The sequence below is a fragment of the Malania oleifera genome, chromosome 7, assembly GCF_029873635.1.
Source record: "Malania oleifera isolate guangnan ecotype guangnan chromosome 7, ASM2987363v1, whole genome shotgun sequence".
Taxonomy (NCBI): Eukaryota; Viridiplantae; Streptophyta; class Magnoliopsida; order Santalales; family Ximeniaceae; genus Malania; species Malania oleifera.
This window is the reverse complement of record NC_080423.1, coordinates 2,567,865-2,577,781: the sequence shown is the minus strand read 5'-3', so window position 1 is coordinate 2,577,781 and position 9,917 is coordinate 2,567,865. Positions and strand designations below refer to the sequence as shown.

The window sequence follows — 9,917 nt, the reverse complement described above, 5'->3', positions numbered from 1 at the left end:
ACGACCATTCCTGCGGCCTCGCCTTCAACCACGAGATGTGTTTACATTCACTTCAGGGAATGGGGTCGAACTAGTTGGACGGGTTTGGTGATTTCTCATCAAAAGCTCGTTATTTTGTTTAGCGACAAGAAGACATGATATAAGTTTGAAAAATTTAGTAAATTTCATTTCCCTATATTATTGCTGCAGGAGCATATTAGTGGGATGGAAAGTAGTAAATTTTTTTTTCTAACATGTCTTCATAAATAATATTTTCTCCACATAACTTTAGTTTCAAGCTAATTTTATGTAGAGCCGAGTTGACAGTTTTAAAATATTGCAACCTTAGGTGCAACTATTCATATCGAGCTTTTGGTAAAATCATTGTTTTTTTATGGTCAAACCTATCCTTTAAATTTCTTCATAAGAAGAGTGGGTCTTTAACAGTAAGGTATTCTGTTTTTAATTCTTATAAAGATCATGGCTTTAGCACGATCCTGCAGTCCATCTAATATTGTATTTCCTAAGTTCATTGCATTCAAATGGATTTCTACATCAAGAATCCATGAGAGATAGTTGTTGCCTTTGATGTTAAGGGGAACAAATTCAACTTTCCTTAGACTCAATATCTAAATAAATTAACAATAATAAAATGATTTAGAAAAGCGAAACATACTAACTAAAATAATATAGAAATAGTAATATAATATTTTTTTTCGAAATATTAAAAATATACACTCTTTAAAAGGTAAACAATTACTATCTCTTCTGAAGATTAAATATATTGTCTCTTCATGAGACTTATCTCTTCGGGAGATTAAATATATAACCTCTTCAGGAAGACTATATATATGGGCAGTATAGATATAAAACCAGTCATTGAGGCGGTATTAATAAACAAAAATGAAATTGTCTATTAATGAAGACAAAAAGAAAAATAAATAAGAAGTGAGACCGGATTTACATGGTTTAGTTTATACCTACTCCACGGGCGGATGGGATCAGAAATCTACTATGTTAAGAAGAATTACAACATATACCTGACTTTTGTACAAATATCTCACCTTCTTACCTTACAAAATATCTCACTTTCTCTTTTCTTTCCTGCTTCTTTCTTTTCTATTTTTTGCGTGTTCTTTTCTTTCTCCATTCTACGCTTAGTATTCTGCACTCTGTATTTTGCACTCTACACTCTTAGTTTCTCCTCTCTTTATCTCAATCAGTTGATTCCCTTTATATAGTTGTGGGAGGAACAAGTAATATATTTAATTATTCTTTTATAATTGAAAGGGCAAGTGGGTTTGTCTGATAATAATAATGGATTCACATGGGAAACATGAGGGAGATTGGAGATGGGGTAGGTGTGTTGAAGACATTTATAGGGATGGTGACATGTACTATTCATTTCACAACAGTTAAAGATTAAAATGCCATGTTAAATAATGTTATTTTTAAAAGTAATTAAATTATGAAAGTAGATAAAACCGAAAAAATAGGAGATTAATAATTAATTTTATAATCAAGTTAAAGGGTAAAAGATACTAACTTCCCCTGAGACTTGACAAACAAACAATGATCTCTCCTGAGGTTTCAAAAATTTCAAAGACCTCATGTAAAATTTTAAAAATGTCATGGACTTTCCTTGAGATTTGTTAAAAAGACACAAACATCCTCTTATATATTTCAAAAAGACAAGTTTTTTTCAAGAGAGGTCTATCTCTTTAAGTGATTTCATATCACTAATACATATTAATATCTTCTTATTTCAGGGGAAAATCTTAACATACGTAGCAAAGGACTTACTATCCATTACCTCTGCAAGATTACCACTTTACCTAAAAGTTTAAACTGTTAGGTTGTGAGCTAACAATGTATATCAAGTTTTAACACTCCCCCGCACATACAACTTGATAGCACGTGGAGAGATAAACATACAATAAATTTTTAAATACGATAGAATATATGCGGGCGACAAGACTAGAATTAGGGAGCTCCTGGTAACCAGATCTGATACCATGTTTGTGACAACTTGAATAATAATAGGATTTAAATAATAAAGTGGAAGGGAAATGGAAACAATAACAGAAGGAGGAAGTTGACTTCGTCGACGAACGCGCATTGCACTTTGGAAGGAATAACAAAGGGAAATTATCAGGGCCTCGTAGACAAACACACCGGATTCATCGGCGAGGATATAAGAGGACCTCGTTGACGAAGACAGGATTCATCGATGAGGAAATATCGAGAGAGGTTTTGAGTAGTCTGAATTTCGTCGACGAGGAGTGGATTTCGTCGACGAAATTATCAAAGAACTCGTCGACGAGATGATGTGGCTCGTCTACGAATGCAGTCCTATAAATATCAAAAACCTAGATTTAAACGTCAAAATTTACAAAAATCTCACCCTCTCTCTCCTCCCTTCGGCTCTCTCTCTCTCTCTCTCTCTCTCTCTCTCTCTCTCTCTCTCTTCGATTTCAGGCTGGATTTATGCCGGTTCGATGATCTGAAGTCAGTATGACGCTCCTGGAGAAGTTCTCTCCATATCTGCTAGAGCGGATCGTCAGTAGAGCTGAGTTGAAATTTGTCTCTGAGTTGAGGTTAGGCTTTTTAAGCCAAACTTGGTCTTATGGTAGTTATAGGAAATGATATACATATGAAAATACTGAAATTTAGTACTAGGAGTTTTCATTTTCAGGGTATTGAGCAGGAAATCCTACGAGTGTTAGACTAGGGTATTTTGCGGGTTTTCTCAGTAGTCAGGTAAGAGAATAAATTAAAGCAGTTATTTTCATGCAAATTATTATTATGTATGAGTAAATTTACTTTCAAAAAAGCATATATTATATCTGTATATTATGAAGGAATTGTATATTTGGGAAAATACTGCTAATATGTTGAAATGAATATGTATGTATAAGATGTCAAAAAAACTATGATTTTATAATACAATGAATAGTTTTACACAGCAAATGTGTGGCATGAATATTGTTTTACATGAGAAAATATCATGATATGACAATGATATGAATGAAATATGTTTTGAGAAATTATGAAAGAATACAGTACATTATGATGTTGAAAATACATGATAAATTGATTATTTTCAGAATGATATACATATCTGAAATGATTTCGGTGTGAGGCCATATTTATGTATGATTTCAGCATGAGGCCATATTTATGTATGATTTCGGCGCGAGGCCGTATTTATGAGACGATCGGCACGAGGCCATATTTATGAAATGTTCGGCGCGAGGCCGTATTTATGAAATTATGAAAGATGCTATATTATTATGTATTATATATTATCAGAACCCGGATGTTAGTTTAGTTCAGTTCAGGAGCACGGTACTGTAGCTTATAGATCAGAAATCTATGATCATATTAGTGCTAACCACCCCACGAGGGGGTGGGAGATGGATAGTCAATGTGGCTTTCAGTAGAGTGTGGACATCCACCTGGCAGTCCAGACCAGGGTGTGGCGGGTCCATTGTACTTACAGACATTTTTTATTCGACAGTGCGACGGCCAGCTATTGTCGGGTCCCGCCTTCGGGCTGCACAACCCGTCATGGGGGGTAATACATGACATCAGTTAGCTATTCATCTTGGGTATGTTTTCAGTATTATCAGTTATAACAGACGTTATATGTATGATATGATTTACTAGAAAATATGAAAGTATATGATTATTCAGTATGATATGATGATAGTTTACAGAAATATGAAATGTGTTGTATATGTATAATTGCGTTAAATATTCATGTTGTCAAACAGCTGTATTTAGTTTATTTTCCCTTACTGAGATGTATCTCACCCCGAACCTAATTAATTTTTCAGGAGACCCTGAGAGACCGACGAGTCGTGGCCGCCGTTGAGCTTATTGAGTTACCCCACTAGGAGGGTAAGATTTTGATCTAGGATCAAGAGATTTTTGGTTGTATGATCCTAGAGTTATTTTGATGTTTTGGAAGTTGTGTATAAATACAGTATTTTGATGATGTAGTAAACTCTGGTATTATGTTTTATGGTTGGATGATTGAGATTTTATACTTACTGCTGCTTAGGTTTCCACTGTGATTGACAGGTGTCCCCCTTACCCACGGGTTCGGGTTGAATTTTCTATTTATCATGTTACATTTTATATTAAGAAATTTGAGGACGTTACAATGTTAGATTACCACTTTACCTAAAAATTTAAACTATTAGGTTGTGGGCTAACAACATATCAAGTTTTAACAATCTTGATCTACTTACTACATTTAGTTATAATTTAATTATATTTAAAAATTAGTTAGTTGTATTTAAAAAATACAGAAGGTTTAATTTATGCAACTCAACTTTATTTCCTTTTTATTGTATTTCTTAACTATATATAAAGATTAATTTCATTTTATTATATATTTTCAGCGTTTTATATTAATTATATTTACATTGAATTGAATAATTAATTTTATTTTCAATAAATATAAAATTATCTCTTAAAAAAAATTAATACAGAACCAAAATATAACACTCGATCATGAACCAACTGCAGAAATCCCAAGTATCTTCGAATATCTTGGAGTAATTTAGGGAAGTATATATTGTGTATTATTGAGAGAGATTTGTTTAGGAGATTATTTCCATGTTTAGATCTTCCGATTGTAGTATAAATATTGTAAATTGGTCTATACAAAATTGTCCAAGAAATACATAAATTATTCATTTCATGGTATCAGAGCTAGGAGATTAAACCTAGCTATCAATGGAGGAAACCGCCAACCAAAGTAGAGGCTCGATGACCTTTGAATCTCACGAGGTCCTCCCATAGAGTTTCAGTCTACGACTTGCCCCATATCTGCATAAGAGGGAAGACCTCTTGAGTTAGGGTTTCATACCTTCATTTTTTGTCACCATTGTTGACTACCGCCCATCACTCACTCGCGGAGTCTTGTGAGTCTGTGACAACCCTCACCTCATGGTGTCACCATACCTTCGCCTCGAGTGTTGCCATACCCTCACCTATTCGCCAGTTAGCTGTTTGCACATCGCTCGCTCGAGTCACTCATCATTACATTCGTCAAGAACCACGGAACCGGATCATGTGGAGGTTACTGATAAAGAACACATTCATGCAGTTTCCGATAAGATAGAACAGAGGAGGAAGGAGCTGAAGCTTTACGTGAATGCTCATAATCACGGTCACCACAAGAATGGACAGTGGGTGTCCATCCCTTTCACTCATCCCACAACCCACGACACCATTGCCATGGACTCGTATCTGAAGAACTGAGTCAAGTGTGACTGCGATTCCTTCCTCGCTGCTAGAGTTTCTTGGGTGAACGAAGAGAGAGGCGATTGTAGGTCCTTCGTTTTGAAGATCTGAAGAAAAGATAAGCACCGGGCCCTGCGTCCTTATTTACAACACATTGACTGTGATTTGAGAGAGCCAACTATGGATTGCCTTTACACACAAGATAAAAAGGTTATCAAATTCCAGAAATATTTCTTCACATTCTTTAGCCCCAAAGAGGTAATTTTTGCAAGCCTTGAATATAACCTCTAAATCCAAAACTTCTTGGATTTTTGATTCTGGTGCTTCTGACCACATGACCGATGCCTATCATCTTTTCTCATCATATTCACCCTATACTGGAAATTTGAAAGTTAAAATTCCTGATGGATCACTCTCGTTTGTCGCAGGCAAAGGGAATATCCGACTCTCTGACTCCATCACACTAGAATCGATTCTTCATGTTCCTAATTTATTCTGCAACTTACCATCCATTAGCTGATTAACTAAGAATTCCAATTGTTCTGCCAAATTTCTTCCCTCTCATTGTGTTTTTCAGGACCTATCATTAGGGAAGACGATTGATAGTGCTAAGGAGTGTGAGGGACTCTACTTCCTTGAGGAGGCAAATGTTAGTTAACAAATGTAAAACTGTTATTTGTGATTCTGCATCTACTTTTAGGGATAGTGAAATTTTGTTATGGCAATTTAGGATGGATCATCCAAATTTTCAATATCTAAGACGTTTATTTCCTTCCATTTTTTAAAATAAAACTTCTTTTGAATTTCAGTGTGACATTTGTGAACTTGCAAAATACCAGTGTAATTCCTTTCCAAAATCCACATACAAACCATCCAGACCTTTTACTATGATTCACAGTGATTTATCCCCCTCACGCTCTCTTAATCGCACTCACACGAGATGGCTTGTTACTTTTATTGATGATCATACTTGTATTTGTTGGGTTTACTTGTTGAAAAATAAAACTGAAGTCCGTTCTATTTTCGTTAGTTTCCACTCCATGATTCAAACACAATTCCAAACTCACATTCAAATTTATGTACTGATAATGGTACAGAATATTTTAATGATATCTTGGGACATTATCTTTGAGAAAATGGAATTGTTCATCAAAGTTCTTCTGTGGATACCCCTTAACAAAATGGGGTTTTTGAACGTAAACATAGGCATGTTCTTGAAGTAACTCGGGCATTGATGTTAACTACAAATATGAAAAAATATTTTTGGGGCGATGCCATTTTAACAACTACACATCTCATTAATCGAATGCCTAGTCAAGTTCTTTCTTTTATCACTCCTCTCTAGAAACTCCAGGAATGGTTTCCAATATTCGACTCCACTCCAATCTCTCTCTGAAAATCTTTGGATGTACTGCATTTGTTCATATTCATGCTCACAATCGAGATAAATTGGAACCTCGTGCCATTAAGTGCATTTTTATTGGTTACTCTCCTACTCAGAAATGTTACAAATGTTATGATCTCGTCACAAAAAAATTATTTGTTAGTTTTGATGTCACGTTCTTTGAAACCACTCCTTACTTCCCAAAGCTCTCTCTTCACAAGGAGAAATTGAGTGAAGATTGGCTCTTTGATTTGTACACCAACCCATAGGAATAGAATACTTCTTAGCTAGCTTAATAAACAAGATAAAAAATAAAGTACCAGATAAGATGAAAGAGTGGGTAATAGCTTAAATCTAACCATGGTGGATTTTATATAATTAATTAAAAAAATTGCTTTCGGTCGCATGCTTGTGATATCATAGACAATTGGTAGAAGTTAGAGCAAAGGAGAAGAGGGACTTGTGGGCATATATACCTCCATTCTCGTTCTACCACACATTTGCTTGGGATCAAGAAATTATTAGATGCTCTAGGTGTATATACACTAAATCTTATTTGATTTCGTCATATCTTTCTATGTATTTAACTAAATTAAGTAATCTTTTCTTTATAAACATGGTAACATAATGTTAGATTTAGTGTATATGAAAAAAAATTAGGCCTTCCTAGAAGACCAACATGGTCCTAGCTCTCATCAGACTTTATTATCCAATAAAATCATTTCAAATAATAGATTTCACATCATAGTACCCACATGTACCCTTATGAGTCTCACTTTTTAGAGTAATTTTATTGGATAGGAGTGTCTGATCGGATTTTGGAGGACCAATGTATACAGTACTTGTTGTACCTAATAATTTCTTTCGAGAGCATAATGACAAATAGCGTAATTCTGGATTGGATCCTTAAGATGATTGTGATATAATTTTTGACTTCAAATATTTTATTATGCATTGCATAGCACCAAAGCATATGTAGCCAAGCTTCGATCCACAACTAATTGGCCACTCAAATAGAAAACCTTCAATTAAGAACTAGGCAAAAATCAAAGATTAATTTGATACACCATCTAAATAATTTTTCAATTAAGCAAACCCAAACTAGGTGTTCCTTCTTTTAATTGATATTCCATAAGCCCTTGATCTTAGTCATCATCATCATCCTAAAGGATATATATGGAGTCAAACCAATATATTGATATCAATGAAATCAAACCACACAATGAACCAACCAAGAACCATACAGGGCCAGACCCGTACAATACAGCAACTCATGCTAATTCAATTATCCCCTATACTACGTCGTTTTACAGTTTGTTGCACTTAGTGGGAACAAACGACAGCGTTTCCTTCTGCAGATCATGCACCACCATCATGTTCTGCTGCTGCACGTTCCCCAGTATGGACATCCCACTTGAACTCCCCATCGCCAAACACATCAACCCCACCGTCTGATCCGCTATCATGTAGTTCTCCGCCGGCAACTCCAAATCCGCCTCCCCCTGGAAATGCAACACCATCTTCGGCACCTTCACCGGCGCCGTCCCCGACGGCAGCGTGAAGCAAAGGTCCAGCCCCCCCGCCCCCGACTCGTCCACCGCCAGCTTCACCTGCGCCACGAACGCCTTCTTCACCTCCTCGAACGCGCCGTCCTCCAAGTAAGTTATGGTGGTGCCGGAGTCGATGATCAGGCCGCCGCTGCCGTCGTCCTGCAACGCGAAGGTTGACTTCGCGATGTCCAGCCTGGAGGACCCCACCGTGATGCCCTCCAGCCCGAGGTAGTAGAACGACGGCTGCGACGGGTTTTTGAGAAGAGGGGTGGTGACGGCGGAGTTGGAGTTTTTCGGGACGGTGGAGGCGGCGGAGCCCATTAGGAGGGAGCTGCTCTTGGTGTCGTCGATTGAGGTGAGGCAATACGAGAATTTGAGCTCGTCTAGCTGGGAGACGAGGGAGAGGGGCCCGCGGCCTAAGCCCACGAGGCCTGCACCCTGAACGAACCCGTCTCCCTCGTTGTCTTCGCCGCACCCGAACGCGACTTTGGGGAGGGCGGCGGCGTCGTCCCCAAAGGAGAAGGTTTCGGTGGCCATGACGCCTTGGGTGGAGGAGTAGTCGCCGTAGGTGTAGAGATACTCACAGCCGTCGGAGCAGGTGGAGGCAGGGAGGGCGGTGCATAGGCTGCTCGAACAAGATAACTTCGAGAAGGAGGAAGATTTCTTCGGGTCGAAGATTGGCGTTGGCTGGTCGAAGCACTCCTGGCAGGGCTTGCACTGCGTCCAAATTAGGTCGCTCCCGGTGTCCATGATGGCGGAGAACGACTCCGCCGGCGTACCGATGGAGAGCTTCATGAGGAACTCCCCGCTGCCGGCGCGCACAGGGGCTTCCACTCCCCCGGCAGGGTTCGAAGAAGAAGGCGACCCCGCCAGGGCCATGGACGACAGCCTATGGAGTCTGTGCCTCCCACGCTTGATGGCGCGCTGGAGCAGCTCAAACTTGGTGAAATTTCCTTCCGAATCGACGTGCCGGAGAGCCACTCGGAACCCAATCCCCGCCCCCGCCGCCGCATCACCATTGTCGAGAGCTCTTCTGGAGGTGGAAAGCGCCGGCGGGGGAAGCGAAACCGCCATTAGAACTGCAACCGCAGTGACCAAAATCGCTAAGAGAGGAGAAGAAGAAGAAGCCATGTTTAAAGAATTAATTAGTTATCAGTTATTAATGTGGAAGGAGAGGGGGGAAAGGGTATAAATAAAGAAGAGAGGAAGGGAAAAGGTCAGAAGGTACGTAGCTAGGGAGATGGAGGGTTATGGAGAGTAACGCATGGGGAAGCAGGGGAGAAGGCGAGGAAGGAGGAGATCGAGATGTGCGGATCGATCGGAAGACCAGGAGAGCGTGGAGGGGAAGAAGGAGAGGAGATCAAAAGGTGAGTTGTGGGAGTGATAAGGAAGGAGATGAAGAAGAGGGGAGTAGTACTGGTGATCAATTAGTTTCAATGTGGTGGGAGATGGAGAGAGGTGAGGTATCAGTGTTAGCATAGTTAGTGGGGGGGGGGGGGGGGGGGAGGAGTAGCCCGGGTCTTGCGTGGTGGTTGGGGAAAATGAGATGAGGGAAATTAAACTAAAACTACTGCAACAATCTGCGATATTAATTGCATCCTATACGTTTTGCTAACTTATATATATATATAATTTAATTCCTAGCTCTATATATAATGTGGGTGGGATGATAATCGATCAGGGGTGGCTGACCGTCCGATTAGATGACCAGGTGAGATGATTGGATTGATGTTATGATGGTCGGGAGG

General features: G+C 39.0%; 1 protein-coding gene across 1 annotated transcript; it reads right to left on the bottom strand.

Moving 5' to 3' along the window:
• Positions 1-7,798: 7,798 nt before the first annotated feature.
• LOC131160392 (aspartic proteinase nepenthesin-1) lies at positions 7,799-9,642 on the bottom strand. Its single transcript, XM_058116043.1, has one exon. It carries the CDS (start codon positions 9,298-9,300, stop codon positions 7,927-7,929), a length of 1,374 nt encoding a protein of 457 aa, XP_057972026.1. The 5' UTR covers positions 9,301-9,642; the 3' UTR covers positions 7,799-7,926.
• Positions 9,643-9,917: the final 275 nt, after the last annotated feature.